A 17,084-nucleotide genomic window follows, 5' to 3' on the forward strand; every position below is an offset into this window, starting at 1 on the left:
ATGGTTGAAGGACAACAGGCAGATTTCACATTCCTAGATTTCTCTAAAGTGTTTGATACAGTGCCCCACTGTAAACTGTTAAGATCTGAGCTTGTGAAATAGATCTTCTGATATGATATGTTAGTGTTTCAGTGACTTCTTAAGTAATAGAACCCAGTACGTAGTCCAGGACTGCCAGTGTTCAGCGGGGACAAGGATATTGTCTGGAGTGCACCAGGGACATGTAAAAGGATTGCTCGTATTTTCTATATACATAAACAAGTTGACGGATATGGTGAGCAGCAATCTTCAACTGTTTGCTGATGATGCTGTAGTGTATTGGAAAGTGTTGTCATTCAGTGACTGTATAACATTACAGGATGGTTTGGATAGAATTTCTATTTGGTATGATGAATCGCAGCTTGCTCCAAATGTGCAAAAATATAAATTAATCCAGAATGAGTTGGGAAAACAATTTTATAATGTTCAAATACAGTATTAATGGTGTGTAATAAAATTATTAGTTGCTACTCACCATATAGCAGAGATGCTGAGTGACAGATAGGCATAAGAAGATGACTCTCACAATTAAAGCTTTCAGCTTTTAACACACACACACACACACACACACACACACACACACACACACACACATACAACTGCAGTCTCAGGCAACTGAAACCACACTGCGAGCAACAGCACCAGTGCATGATGGGAGTGGCAACTGGGTGGGGATATCTATCTGTGGCTCAGCATCTCTGCTATATGGTGAGTAGCAACTTTTCATAATATTGTTACATTCTGCCCTGGATTTTCCATTGCTTGATTTAGTATTTGTGGTGTGCTGCTTGGCACAGTCATGTATGTAAAGAATCTAGATGTAACGTTGCAGTGTGACTTGAAGTGGAGCAAGCCTTGTGGGGTTAATTATAGGGAAGCCAAATGGACAACTTAAGTTTATTGGGAGAATTCTAGGAAAGTGTAATTCATCTACAATGGAGACTACATACAAAACACTTGTGTGGCCCATTCTTGAGCACTGCTTGAGTGATTTGAATCCCCACTAGGTCAGATTGAAGGAGGATGACACAGCAATTCAGAGATGTGCTGCTAGTTTTGTTGCCAGTAAATTTGATGAAGTGTTACCAAAATGCTACATGAACTCAAATTGGAATCCTTAGGCGAAGAAGAAATTCTTTTTGCGAAATACTATTGAGAAAGTTTAGAGAACCTGCATTTGCGACAGAATGCAGAATGATCCTGCCTCCAGCATACATCTTGTGTAAGGAACACAAATACAATATGAGAGAGCCTTTGCAGCACTGCTTCTCTTTCCGTGCTGCATTTCTGTGCTCCTGCTTGTCTTTTCCCCTCCATTCTTTGGGAAACTGAAGTTCTTGGTAAAACTGTGTATGGATTCCACTCATCTTTCTTTCCTTGTCCTTCCTTTTCTTACCCTTCCTCCAAGTTAGCAGTCGAGGTCTCTCTTTTTCCTTTTCTTTTCCTGTGCATTCCTGAAGGGTGGCCCAAGTGTTTGAAATGTAAAAGATGACTGCGCAATGCATAATTCCCAGCCCCGGGTTGAAAAGTAAGCCTCATATGTGCCCCTGGTGAAGGTCAGGCCCAGGAGGGAGTGATTGCCTGAGCTGGTACCTTCCTCTATGCCAGTTGGTCCCTCTGTCTTGAGTCTGGGAGGTGTGATGTGAGGCATGGACAATCACCTAGGGCAGGTGAGCCCCATCTGAGGGTCTCCCAGCAGGAAGGTGTGCACCATCTGAGACAATGGCAATTGTGAGTGTTTCTCCGCGATGAGTTCCTGATCTCGAAACATAAGTTGGTTGAGATGAAAGAATTGATGCCTTTCCCAGCTGCAGCCTGATACCACCTGTGTTGTGCACAGAAGATGGTAACAGTTTCACAGCAATTAATCCATTTGTTACTCACAAAGATGTAAATGCCATTACTAGTCCTGTGAAGTCCAGCCCTCAGTTGCCCTAGCTTTTGGAGATGGATAGTGCTTTTCAAACACAGAAACTGCTTAATACAACACTTCTTCACAGTTATCTCATTAAAGTAGTGGCCCACTGCACTCTGAATTCCTCCTGTGGTGTCATGTACACTTGGCTGCTTGATGGTCTGACCAAGGCTGAAATAACAGACTCTCTCGCTGACCAGGGAGTGACCGCAGTTCACAGCATCATGAAAATGGTTGATAAAGAATTAGTGCCAACCTACACTCTGTTCCTCACATTTGACCGTGTGGTACTTCCATCAAAAATTAAGGCTGGCTATGATACTGTCATGCCATATAGCCTGAATCCCATGTGTTGCTACAAATATCAGCATTACAACCACATACGAGAATCATATGAAAATGCAGCCAAATGCGTAACCTGCAGCAGGGACACTCATGAGGATGCGTATCCACCTCCATCCCCTCACTGTGTCAACTGTAAGGATGTTCATGCCGCTTCCTCCTGTGACTGTCCAATCTACCTCAGTTAGAGAGACTTTCAGGAGATGTGGCTGAAGGAAAATATCATTACTCACATTGCTCGGAAAATATTGGCTAGTCACAAACGTTGTAAATCATCCTCTGACAATTACGGCACAGTTCTTGCAACACCCCAGCCTATGAAGGACATGGCTATGCAGTGGCTTCCAATTTAGCCCACAGATGTGTAATTGTCCAGCTCAAAGCTCACACCTTCATCTTCACCTGCTGCAGGTGCACACTATACCAATAAACCTTTGCTTGCATTAGCAAAATTGCATGCCTTGCAAACAGAAGCACAGAAATCCAAAAAGGAGTACTCTTGCGATGACTTTCTGTGTACATCTAGCCAGCCAACATCTGGATCTGCATCTGAAAAATACCAAGGTTCTAAGCAGTCAATGAGAAGTAAATGGTCTTCCCTTTCTCCACCTTGGCTTTCTTTTGCAACAATGTCACCATGCGATGCCATCACACGTCTGAGCTCCATTTCACAAGGCCGCACCACTAACCACCACTGCTGGCTAACCGAAGGCAAATACCTACACCTCAGTTGAACTAATGGACCAGGATCCTCCAGCCTCTGAACCTGATCATTGTGTGAGTCTGAATTCTGGCACTCAACAGCCACCATGGGGACTGCCCCCATATGTGACCTATCTCCTTTCTATCATCGGATGTGGTTATTCTCCAATGGAACATTCATGGCATCAGATCCAATAGGATTGAATTAAGTTCATCTTCTGATTATACTGTCCAGTTGATTTCTGCCACCAGGAAACAAAATTATGCCCTCACAATTACTTTCACCTCCCACACTTCACTTCAGTGCTTTTTGACCTTCCCCTTGAGGCGGTGACTCCAGGTCATGGGGGAGTCACATTGGTCATTCGAGTCCTCATCTATAGTCACACCCAGCTTCAAGGTGTTGCTGCCTGTCTTTCCCTTCCCAGTTTCACCTTCTCTCTTTGCAATGTCTACTCACTCTTGTCTTCTGCTGTCACCAGGGCAACATGTTGAAACTTATTGCTCAACTTCCGCCTCCATTTTTGCTGCTCAGCTGCTTCAGTGACCATCATCCCATTTGGATCTCTCTATGCTCCTGTCTGAGAGGCTGGATATCTTCAACCAGCTCAATCTAATCTGTTTGAAATGAGTATGCCCACATTTCTTTTTGATTCCAAGCTCTCCTTTTCCCCATTTGCACCTCTCAATCTGTACTACTCAGCTTGCTCACCACCTTGAATGGTCTGTGTTCTCCAATGCACATTCAAGTGACCGTTTCCCCTGTGTTATTCATTTGCTGATGCCTATCCCATCTGTGCATCCAATCAACTGGCTCAGCTTTCCAAAGCTGACTGGCAGCTCTACTACTCCCTGTCCACTTTCAATGAATATCATTTCACCTGCATTGATGAACAGGTAGCATACCTTACAAAGGCTATCCTAACTGCCATGGAACATTCCATACCTTGCATCTCTTCCTCACTGTGACATGCCTCCATCTGCTGGTGGACTCAGGCGTGCCGTGATGCAGTCCATGCACAGAGACGAGCTCTCCCCATTTTTAAAAGCTATCCCACACTTGCGAACTGTATTTGTTATAAACAGATACATGTGCAGTGTCACCACATTTTAGGGGTAGCAAAACAACTAGTTGGCATCCTTTTCGAAGCTTGTTTAACAATTTTACTCCCTCTTCTGTTGTTTGGGGGCAATCTGTGTTGCCTTTCAGGGACGTGCTTCATTCCCCGGTTCCTGATCTGACCGTAGCGAACAATGTCATTATAGATCCTCTTGATATCTCCAACACCTTCGGCTGATATTTTGCAGACATTTTGAGTTCCACCCACTACCATCGTGCCTTCCTCCCTTTTAAATGGGCAGCAGAGGCAAGTAAGATATCTTTCACCTCCCAGCATTGTGGATATAAAAATACTGTTTTTACTATGAGGGAGCACTCTCTCCATCCGGGTCAACACTTCAGGACTGGATGGTATTCACATTCAGATGTTTCAACACCTATCTCCTGAGGGTCTGTGCTTTCTCCTCCGTACATATAATCGCATTTGGACATATGGCACATTTCCCAGTCACTGGTGTGAGGCCATTGTCATTCCTGTACCTAAGCCTGCTAATAACAAACACTTTCCTTCCAACTACCACATAATTTCCCTCACCAGTACTCTCTGTGATGTGACGGAACATATGATTAGTGGTAAGCTGTGTGGTGGCTCGATTCTTGGAATCTCCTCACTAAAGTCCAAGGTGGATCCCATAGGCACTCCTCTGCAGTTTGATCATCTCATCACCTTGTAAACTCATATTATGAACAATTTTTTTGTGGAAGTGTCAAACTGTAGTCGTGTTTTTTAATTTGGAGAAGGCATATAACACATGCTGGAGAGTGGGCTTCCTCTGTATTATGTACAAGTGGGGCTTTCGAGATCACTTGGACCTTTTTATCCAGGAATTTTTAAAAGAACATGTTTTTAAGATACATGGGGGCTTGGCCCTGTTGGACACTTGTTCAAGAGAACTGGGTGCTTTGGAGTTTTGTGAACAGTGTTGTCTTATTTGCCATAGCCATTAACCTATTATGGATTGCCACTCGGCAGGTATCTCAGCCTCTCTTTTCGTTGATGACTTTTGTGATGTATTGTAGCTCCCAATGAACCTGTCTACTCGAGTGGTGTCTTCCGTGATGTCTTTATCGTCTTTATTTGTGGAACATCAACAATGGCTTCCACTTTTTTTGCTGACAAGACTGTCTGCATGAACTTCTGGCAGCACCAGGAATTTCTTCTCCCATTCCTATGTCTCAGCCCATTACTTCTTCCATTCGCTTACATAACAAAATTCTTGATACTTGCACGGGATAGGAAACTGTTGGTCTTCCCACATCTCTTTTCTGGCAACTCATTGCACTCGCTTCCTCAGTGTGCCACATGTTTTATGCAGTACCTCATGGGGAGCAGTTAGGACCATCCTCCTCCATTTATACATGGCCCGTGTCCATTCAAAATTGCTTTATGGATGTATCATATATTCATCTGCATATCTGTCATTTTAAAACCATCCACGATTGCAGGATATGTTCAGCCACTGGTGCCTTCTATACTAGTCCCGTTGTTATGCTGAGGCTGCTGACTTCCTGTTGTCTTACTGGTCATTACGCAAACTGTCTGTCTTATGTGCCTGGTGACCCGTCCTTCGCTCCCTTTTCTTTGATGATTCCATTGATCACCAGTATGACCTGTGCCTATTTTGTCGGAGTTCACTTTTGTTTGCTGCTCTGACAGCTTTGCTTTAATCTTCCTAACACGTTCCCCATAGCTGCGAGCTCTTCACCAGCCTGGCTTCATGCTGAGGTCCGTGTTCATTTCGGGCTCTATTCACTTCCTAAGGTCACTACTACTGGCCTGGTGTATCATAGTGAGTTTCTCAAACTTTGCATGCAGCTTGGGGACAGTGTCTTTGTCTACACTGATGGTTCCAAGACTGATCTTGGTGTTGTGTATGCCTTTGTAAATTGCAATGATCCTTTTCAGTATCACATTTTCAATGTTGTATGGCATTATATGTTGGGCTAACTCTTTTCCATTCTAAAAGAATATTTTTGTCTCAGAAACTGGCAGTTCGGGCAATAAGTGGTGTAAGTTCGTGAACCTCTAGCCAACCCCTGTTCACTAGACTAGTCTGGGTATTTTGAGATGTGTGGTATATATATATATATATATAAGTGCTGGCAGGTCGACAGACACACAAACAAACACAAACATACACACAAAATTCAAGCTTTCGCAACAAACTGTTGCCTCATCAGGAAAGAGGGAAGGAGAGGGAAAGACGAAAGGATGTGGGTTTTAAGGGAGAGGGTAAGGAGTCATTCCAATCCCGGGAGCGGAAAGACTTACCTTAGGGGGGAAAAAAGGACGGGTATACACTCGCGCACACACACACAAACACACACACACACACACACATATCCATCCACACATATACAGACAGGTCTGTATATGTGTGGATGGATATGTGTGTGTGTGCGAGTGACAGGTCTGTATATGTGTGGATGGATGTGTGTGTGTGTGTGTGTGTGTGTGTGTGTGTGTGTGTGTGTGTGTGCGCGCGAGTGTATACCCGTCCTTTTTTCCCCCTAAGGTAAGTCTTTCCGCTCCCGGGATTGGAATGACTCCTTACCCTCTCCCTTAAAACCCACATCCTTTCGTCTTTCCCTCTCCTTCCCTCTCTCCTGATGAGGCAACAGTTTGTTGCGAAAGCTTGAATTTTGTGTGTATGTTTGTGTTTGTTTGTGTGTCTGTCGACCTGCCAGCACTTTCATTTGGTAAGTCACATCATCTTTGTTTTTAGATATATTTTTTCTATGTGGAATGTTTCCCTCTATTATATATATGTAAACAAAGATTCTGTAACTTACCAAACAAAAGCGTTGGTACATTGATAGAAACAATAACACACACACACACACACACACACACACACACACACACACACACAAATTTCGAGCTTTCGCAACCCAAGGTCGCTTTATCAGGAAAGAGGGAAGGAGAGGGAAAGATGAAAGGATGTGGGTTTTAAGGGAGAGGGTAAGGAGTCATTCCAATCCTGGGAGCGGAAAGACTTACCTTGGGGGGAAAAAGGGACAGGTATACACACACACACACACACACACACACACACACACACACACCTGCACATATACAGACACAAGCAGACACTAGACACAGACTAGATATGTCTGCTTGTGTGTGTGTGTGTGTGTGTGTGTGTGTGTGTGTGTGTGTGTGTGTGTTGGTGTTTGTTATTGTTTCTATCAACGTACCAACGCTTTCGTTTGGTAAGTTACAGAAACTATGTTTTTAGATATATTTTTCCCACGTGGAATGTTTCCCTGTATTTTATATATATATTAGAGGGAAACATTACACGTGGGAAAAATATATCTAAAAACAAATATGATGTGACTTACCAAACGAAAGTGCTGGCAGGTCGATAGACACACAAACATACACACAAAATTCAAGCTTTCGCCACAAACGGTTGCTTCATCAGGAAAGAGGGAAGGAGAGGGAAAGACGAAAGGATGTGGGTTTTAAGGGAGAGGGTAAGGAGTCATTCCAATCCCGGGAGCGGAAAGACTTACCTTAGGGGGAAAAAAGGACAGGTATACACTCGCAAACACTCACATATCCATCCGCACATACACAGACACAAGCAGACATTTGTAAAGGCAAAGAGTTTGGGCAGAGATGTCAGTCGAGGTGGAAGTACAGAGGCAAAGATGTTGTTGAAAGACAGGTGAGGTATGAGTGGCGGCAAATTGAAATTAGTGGAGGTTGAGTCCTGGCGGATAACGAGAAGAGAGGATATACTGAAGGGCAAGTTCCCATCTCCGGAGTTCTGACAGGTTGGTGTTAGTGGGAAGTATCCAGATAACCCGGACGGTGTAACACTGTGCCAAGATGTGCTGGCCATGCACCAAGGCATGTTTAGCCACAGGGTGATCCTCATTACCAACAAACACTGTCTGCCTGTGTCCTTTCATGCGAATGGACAGTTTGTTGCTGGTCATTCCCACATAGAAAGCTTCACAGTGTAGGCAGGTCAGTTGGTAAATCACGTGGGTGCTTTCACACGTGACTCTGCCTTTGATCGTGTACACCTTCCGGGTTACAGGACTGGAGTAGGTGGTGGTGGGAGGGTGCATGGGACAGGTTTTACACCGGGGGCGGTTACGAGGGTAGGAGCCAGAGGGTAGGGAAGGTGGTTTGGGGATTTCATAGGGATGAACTAAGAGGTTACGAAGGTTAGGTGGACGGCGGAAAGACACTCTTGGTGGAGTGGGGAGGATTTCATGAAGGATGGATCTCATTTCAGGGTAGGATTTGAGGAAGTCGTATCCCTGCTGGAGAGCCACATCCAGAGTCTGATCCAGTCCGGGAAAGTATCCTGTCACAAGTGGGGCACTTTTGGGGTTCTTCTGTGAGAGGTTCTGGGTTTGAGGAGATGAGGATGTGGCTCTGGTTATTTGCTTCTGTACCAGGTCGGGAGGGTATTTGCGGGATGCGAAACTGTTTTCAGGTTGTTGGTGTAATGGTTCAGGGATTCCAGACTGGAGCCGATTCGTTTGCCACGAAGACCTAGGCTGTAGGGAAGGGACCGTTTGATGTGGAAGGGGTAGCAGCTGTCATAATGGAGGTACTGTTGCTTGTTGGTTGGTTTGATGTGGACGGGCGTGTGAAGCTGGCCATCGGACAGGTGGAGGTCAACGTCAAGGAAAGTGGCATGGGATTTGGAGTAGGACCAGGTGAACCTGATGGAACCAAAGGAGTTGAGGTTGGAGAGGAAATTCTGGAGTTCTTCTTCACTGTGAGTCCAGATCATGAAGATCTCATCAATAAACCTGTACCAAACTTCAGATTGGCAGGCCTGGGTAACCAAGAAGGCTTCCTCAGTTTCCAAACTGAACAATCTATTGCCCTCACCCACCTAATCCGTCACCTACAAATCAACTCAGCCAATGAACACACCCGTCAACTCCTATCCTTAATAAAAGTCCTCAATCTTTCCTCTCCCACATCCACACCGGCTGTTCAGAGCATCCCCCTACAGGCCAACTGCAAACTAGAACAGCATGCCTCCCTCCACCTCAAAAAACTATCCAATCTCCTGATTTCCCACCTCCGGAAAGGCAACTCACTCACCCTTCACAACCTTTCCAGCAAACCTCAACCTCCTCTCATTGCACACAGACCCAGTCTCTCCCATTCTACTCAGTCTCCCACTTCCAGCTCCACTCCCCCAAAACCTCAAAATTCCAATCAACACAATCTGGAACCACAACACCCTAATTCAGTAGTTAACCTTTCCTCCAAACCTCTCTCCCAATCCGAAACCTCTGTCCTATCCAAAGGCCTCACCTTCAGCCCCACTCCCAGATTCAACCAAACAGCCCTCGTCAAAGATTTACTGTCCTACACTCGTACTCTCTGCTGGAAATATCACTTTGCCACGAAGAAAAATGATCCTAATCCTACTCCTAATGATCCAACTCCCCAAGACACTATCCAAATTGAACCCTGCCTGGAACAGTTCCGTCCTCTGTCACAGCGGGACCCACCTCCTCTTCCTCAAAATCACCCTCTCCAAACTTTCCAGGAATTTCTGACTTCCAGCCCTGCATCTCAATCCTTCTTAAAAAACCTTAATCCTACACCCAACATCACCACTGCTGAAGCCCAGGCTGTCCGTGATCTGAAGGCTGACCGATCCATCGTCATTCTTCCGGCGGACAAGGGTTCCACGACCGTGGTACTTGATCATTGGGAGTATGTGGCTGAGGGACTGCGTCAGCTTTCAGACAACACCACATACAAAGTTTGCCAAGGTAATCCCATTCCTGATGTCCAGGAATCCTCAGAACCTTAGGCCCCCTACAAAACCTTTCACCTGACTCCATCAACCTCCTGACCCCACCGACACCCCGTACCCCTACCTTCTACCTTCTTCCTAAAATTCACAAACCCAATCATCCCGGCCGTCCCATTGTAGCTGGTTACCATGCCCCCACAGAACGTATCTCTGCCTATGTGGATCAACACCTTCAACTCATTACATGCAGTCTCCCATCCTTTATCAAAGACACCAACCACTTTCTCGAACGCCTGGAATCCTTACCCAGTCTGTTACCCCCGGAAACCATCCTTGTAACTATTGATGCCACTTCCTTATACACAAATATTCCGCATGTCCAGGGCCTCGCTGCGATGGAGCACTTCCTTTCACGCCGATCACCTGCCACCCTACCTAAAACCTCTTTCCTTATTACCTTAGCCAGCTTCATCCTGACCCACAACTTCTTAACTTTCGAAGGCCAGACATACCAACAATTAAAGGGAACAGCCATGGGTACCAGGATGGCCCCCTCGGACGCCAACCTATTCATGGGTCGCTTGGAGGATGCCTTCTTGGTTACCCAGGCCTGCAAACCCAAAGTTTGGTACAGATTTATTGATGACATCTTCATGATCTGGACTCACAGTGAAGAAGAACTCCAGAATTTCCTCTCCAACCTCAACTCCTTCGGTTCCATCAGGTTCACCTGGTCCTACTCCAAATCCCATGTTACTTTCCGTGACGTTGACCTCCACCTGTCCGATGGCCAGCTTCACACGTCCGTCCACGTCAAACCAACAAGCAACAGTACCTCCATTATGACAGCTGCTACCCATTCCACATCAAACGGTCCCTTCCCTACAGCCTAGGTCTTCGTGGCAAACGAATCGGCTCCAGTCTGGAATCCCTGAACCATTACACCAACAACCTGAAAACAGCTTTCGCATCCCGCAACTACCCTCCCGACCTGGTACAGAAGCAAATAACCAGAGCCACATCCTCATCTCCTCAAACCCAGAACCTCCCACAGAAGAACCCCAAAAGTGCCCCACTTGTGACAGGATACTTTCCCGGACTGGATCAGACTCTGGATGTGGCTCTCCAGCAGGGATACGACTTCCTCAAATCCTACCCTGAAATGAGATCCATCCTTCATGAAATCCTCCCCACTCCACCAAGAGTGTCTTTCCGCCGTCCACCTAACCTTCGTAACCTCTTAGTCCATCCCTATGAAATCCCCAAACCACCTTCCCTACCCTCTGGCTCCTACCCTCGTAACCACCCCCGGTGTAAAACCTGTCCCATGCACCCTCCCACCACCACCACCACCTACTCCAGTCCTGTAACCCGGAAGGTGTACACGATCAAAGGCAGAGCCACATGTGAAAGCACCCACGTGATTTACCAACTGACCTGCCTACACTGTGAAGCTTTCTATGTGGGAATGACCAGCAACAAACTGTCCATTCGCATGAATGGACACAGGCAGACAGTGTTTGTTGGTAATGAGGATCACCCTGTGGCTGAACATGCCTTGGTGCATGGCCAGCACATCTTGGCACAGTGTTACACTGTCCGGGTTATCTGGATACTTCCCACCAACACCAACCTATCCGAACTCCGGAGATGGGAACTTGCCCTTCAGTATATCCTCTCTTCTCGTTATCCGCCAGGACTCAATCTCCACTAATTTCAATTTGCCGCCACTCATACCTCACCTGTCTTTCAACAACATCTTTGCCTCTGTACTCCCACCTCGACTGACATCTCTGCCCAAACTCTTTGCCTTTACAAATGTCTGCTTGTGTCTGTGTATGTTCGGATGGATATGTGAGTGTTTGCGAGTGTATACCTGTCCTTTTTTTCCCCCAAGGTAAGTCTTTCCGCTCCCGGGATTGGAATAACTCCTTACCCTCTCCCTTAAAACCCACATCCTTTCGTCTTTCCCTCTCCTTCCCTCTTTCCTGATGAAGCAACCGTTTGTTGCGAAAGCTTGAATTTTGTGTGTATGTTTGTGTTTGTTTGTGTGTGTATCGACCTGCCAGCACTTTTGTTTGGTAAGGAACATCATTTTTGTTTTTTTATATATATATATTTCCACGCGGGAAAAATATATTTAAAAACAAAGATGATGTGACTTACCATACAAAAGCGCTGGCAGGTCGATAGAAACACAAACACTCACATACATACACACAAAATTCTAGCTTTCGCAACCAATGGTTACTTTTATATTGCAATTTCATGTTCTGACATGTTCTGTGACCTTGGAGATTCACTCCTCAATTTTGTCCTATGGAACTTGACATGTAACAAACACTGGTAGTAGCGGAACAAACACTGGTAGCAGTTACTTCTGTAAAATATCTGGGAGTATGCGTGCGGAACGATTTGAAGTGGAATGATAGTATAAAATTAACTGTTTGTATGGCGGGTACCAGGTTGAGATTCATTGGGAGAGTCCTTAGAAAATGTAGTCCATCAACAAAGGAGGTGGCCTAGAAAACACTCGTTCGACCTATACTTGAGTATTACTCATCAGTGTGGGATCCGTACCAGATCGGGTTGACGGAGGAGATAGAGAAGATCCAAAGAAGAGCGGTGCGTTTCGTCACAGGGTTATTTAGTAACCATGATAGTGTTACGGAGATGTTTAGCAAACTCAAGTGGCAGACTCTGCAAGAGAGGCGCTCTGCATCGCGGTGTAGCTTGCTCGCCAGGTTTCAGGAGGGTGCTTTTCTGGATGAGGTATCGAATATATTGCTTCCCCCTACTTATACCTCCCGAGGAGATCACGAATGTAAAATTAGAGAGATTACAGCGCGCACGGAGGCTTTCAGACAGTCGTTCTTCCTTGCGAACCATACGCGACTGGAACAGAAAAGGGAGGTAATGACAGTGGCACGTATAGTGCCCTCCGCCACGCACCGTTGGGTGGCTTGTGGAGTATAAATGTAGATGTAGATGTAGATGTAAATAAATAAAGACAAATCAATGCTCAATTTTTACCGTGGAGCGATACACCGTTTATCAGGCCATCTTGTACAACTGGCGACATAGGCTTCCAAATTGTGTCATCTGCTTAGATTCTCTCGGTGCTCTTCAGAGCCTTCGTATGCTGTGCTCAGTCCACCCTTTCAATCCAAGAATACCTCCATTTGCTTACCACAGGGGAGCCAATGTAGGTTCCTGCTCTCATCGGCGTATCAGGGTACGAGGCTGCTGCTGCGAAGGCTGCAGCTCCCCTCTCTCAGCCTACATGTCATTCTGTTCCCTCAGATGATCATGTCACTGTCTGTCAGCATGTAGTATTGCTTTGGAGTGTACAGTGGTCTTTTCTCCATGGGAATAAAGTCCGGGACATTAAACCTCTTCCAATAACATGGTCAACTTCCTCTCAACCCGCACGGCACAAGGAGGTCATTTTAGCCCACCTGCATGTACAGTACTGTCAGTTTAGCTACTGCTATTTAATAAATGGTGACCCTGCCTCATTCTGTGCCTATTGGTCTCTGCCCTTGATGGTGTGCACTTTCGGAGCCCGTGCCATTTTTTAACTGTTTACGTTTATGTGAAAGTTTGCTGTCTGCTTTGTCAGATGTTTTAGGGGATGACATGTTCTGTTGATCGCTTCTTACTTTTTATTCACAGCATTGGGCTATGCAAATGCTCAGGAAAATGAGGTAAGATTCAAATTTATTAGGGGCTTCCATCAGGTGGTAACTGTGTGAATAAACACAAGCTTTGAATTTCTTTCGATTATAAAGGTACAGCACAAGAAATCCCCCTTAAAGTAAAAAAGTACGACTTTGAACTTGTTATGCTGACTAATATTAAAAATATACTAAACACCTGGTTATTCTCACTTGCTTATGTTATGATAGCTGTAATTACATGGTTGATGTAGCACTATTATTTTAGATGTTTCTGATGTAATAACTTGAAGAATAATCATTTTCCCATAGCCAAAATATCTGCCCTCCAACAACCTGTATAGTAGATTTTATGAAGTAGCCTATTTGACACATTATTTGTGTACTGCAATGTTCATTAATATACGTTATTGACATTATCTTGCTTATACATACTTTAATAAAATCCTTGCTAATAACCAGAGTGTAAGTTATTCATGTTGGTATGTTGTTTGTTAGTAATTTGTCTTAATTTCCTTCTCAGTTGTAAAGGGGGGGGGGGGGGGGCAAGTAAAAAGTGACAAATTACATATGAAATTCTGGGAATAATGCTAAGTAAAACTGGAGCAGCAATTCAGTGTTAGTGCAATCCCTCCACACATTTCACTCTTGCACACAAATTCAGACACTTGTGCCATTTTTCATCCTTCACTAAAAAAGGCATACTGACAATGCAAAGTAATCTTACCCCTCTTTCAGAGTTCTTGATTGGTGTTACAACTAACACGACAATAAAAATAAATAAATAAATAAAAAGAAAATACTGAAACATTCATAACTTTGTACAACTGACATGTTTTGACAAATTCTCTCATGTTGTCTCCCGTTCCCTCCAGTATAAACATTTGTTCACAGATACAAGTCAATGGGAATGAACACTGTTGAATTATCTGGAAATGCTCATTCCTTGTGTTTGCTTCCATTCACTCCAGTGTAAATGAGACTTAAGCAGTCAGTCATCCTTCATTCATACGTGGCTGGAATGGAGATAAACTGTAACATGTGGTCTGTGCTAAGTACTGTCAGCCATGCACTTCATTGTCTGCAGAATCTATCTGTAGAATAAGAACAAGGTGGCCATACAAGTATCTTTGGTTGGCAAACTTTGACAGCTGCTATTTGACACCTACTGTAGGTGGGCAGCATTGTATTAGGCATAAGAAACATAATGTTATAACTTCGTTTTTTTTTTTTGGGGGGGGGGGGGGGGCTGTCTTCTTAGGGCACCAAATTACCTAGAGCTGGCTCTGCACATGTAATTTGTTGCACATTGTAGACGAAACATGGGTGAGGGTCATGATATGACTTAAGTGTGTATACTGACATTGTATCACATCCAAGAGTAACTCAGTGTCCTTTTCAGGGTCTGCAGGAATGGGAGGTGCCTGAATGCCACAGTAGTGCACAGGACCCACTAAGCTTTACTAAAGAGGTGAGTGTATCTTTATCTTTCTATTCTTCTTATTTTGCTGTGGATAACATTGCATAGCATATAATAGTAATTTATTTGTATGTTTATTTATTTATTTATTTATTTACTTATTTGCTCATTCTAAGTGAACAAAGAAACAGCAGCAGTATGAACATCAAGAGCTCGGTTGGCAAGGCAGTACTGAGGAAAGAAGGGGTAGTTGAATGATGAACGAAATATGTAGAAGGGCTATACAAGAGAAGTAGATTTCAAGATAATATTATAGACAAAGAAGAGGAAGTAGATGAAGATAAGAGGGGAGATATGATACTGAGAAAAGAATTAGAAAGAACATTGAAAGGCCTGTGTCAAAATGAGACTCGTGGTGTAGATGGCATTCTCTCAGATTGATTGAGCTCCATGGTGCAACTATTCTACCTGGTGTGCCAGATATATGAGACAGGTGAATACGCTTAGATTTAAAGGAGAATGAAATAATTACAATTCTAAAACTGGCAGGTGCCAATCAGTGTAAATATTACCAACCCGTCAATTTAGTAAGTCATACTGACACTATTTACAGAAGAATGGGGAAACTGGCAGTAGCCAACCTTCAGGAAGATTAGCTTGTTTTCTGGAGACATGTAGGAATACACAGGCAATACTGACCATATGACAGTCATAAGTGACAAATTAAAGGAAGAAGAAACTACATTTATAGCTTTTGTATATTTAGAACAAGCTTTTGGCAATGTTGACTGAAGGTAGCTGGGATGAAATGCAGGGAATGAAAACTTAGTGAGAACTTGTACAGAAACTGTACTGAAGTTGTGTTAGTCAAGGGATGTGAAAGGGAAGCATTTGTTGAGAAGGAAATGAGTCAGGCTTGTAGACTACCTCCAGTGTTTTTCAATCTGTGCATTGATCAAACAATAAATGAAACCAAGGAGAAATTTGAAAGGGGATTGAAGTCAAAGGAGAAAAAATAATATCTTCGAGGTTTGCTAATGACATTGTAATTCCATCAGAGACAACAAAGGACTTGCAAGAGCAGTTGAATGCAGTGGATAGTGTCTTGAAAGGATGTTTTAACATGAATGTCAACAAAAGCAAAAGAAAGGTAATTGATGGTACTCAAATCAAGTAAGATGATGCTGATAAAATTACATTAAGAAAATTGATGATAAAAGTAGTAAATGAGCTTTTCTGTATGGGCAGTAAAGTAACTCATGCCAGCTGAAGTATAAGAAGATAAAGCAGTTCAGACTAGCAGAGAACAGAAGTTTTTGAGATGTCTACAGAATACTGCTGAATATAAGACGGGTTGATCAAATGATTAATGACTAGGATTCGAATTGGGGAAAAAAGAAATTGTGACACATCTTTCCTAATGTCCTAATGGAACAGGGGAGGGGGGGGGGGGGGGATATGGTGGGAGAGCAAGGCTTAACTACAGTAAGAAAGTTCAAGTGGATGCAGGATGCAGTAGTTACGTAGAGATGAGGTTCGCACAGTTTGGACTGGAGTGGAGAGCTGCATCATACTAATCTTTGGTCAGAAGGCCATAACAACAAGAACGACAACATATGCATAAAAATCCAGAAAGGATGTAAACTACACCTTGTAGCCACGAACAGGCCAGATTGATGGCATCAGTGTAGATACGCCAGATCGTGCAAACATACCATTCTTTGACCAAAGCACTGAGTCTCTTGTGGATGACATAGTAATCAGCATCCTTCGCATAGAGAAACAACTGAAAGAGTTGCAAACAAATAAGTCACCAGGTACAGATGGAGTCACAGTTCAGTGTTACAAAGAGTATGCTATGGCATTAGTCCCTTACTTAACTGGAACTTATTGTGAATCTACCTCCTGAAGCAAAGTTCCAAGTGACTGTAAGAAAGCACAGGTGACTCCTGTACATGAGACGGTTAACAGAACAGATCCACAAAATTGCATACCAGTATCCATAATATCACTTTACTGCAGAATTCTCGAACACGTTCTCAGTTTGAATATAATAAATTTCCTGGAGACTGGAAAGCTTATGTCTGTGAGTCAGTGTGGTTTTTGTAATCATCGCTCACGT

The 17,084-nt window shown here is 44.0% G+C and overlaps 1 protein-coding gene across 5 annotated transcripts in view; it reads left to right on the forward strand.

Annotated features, from left to right (window-relative positions):
• The window catches only part of LOC124550878 (gastrula zinc finger protein XlCGF52.1-like), a 307,814-nt gene that overhangs the window by 69,475 nt on the left and 221,255 nt on the right, over positions 1–17,084 (forward strand). For all 5 annotated transcript variants that reach the window (XM_047125630.1, XM_047125631.1, XM_047125634.1 and 2 more), the window contains one exon: positions 14,945–15,013. In XM_047125630.1, coding sequence (XP_046981586.1) covers positions 14,945–15,013 — 69 coding nt within the window. The remainder of the gene's footprint in view (positions 1–14,944; positions 15,014–17,084) is intronic.

The sequence above is a fragment of the Schistocerca americana genome, chromosome 9 (assembly GCF_021461395.2).
Source record: "Schistocerca americana isolate TAMUIC-IGC-003095 chromosome 9, iqSchAmer2.1, whole genome shotgun sequence".
Classification (NCBI taxonomy): Eukaryota; Metazoa; Arthropoda; class Insecta; order Orthoptera; family Acrididae; genus Schistocerca; species Schistocerca americana.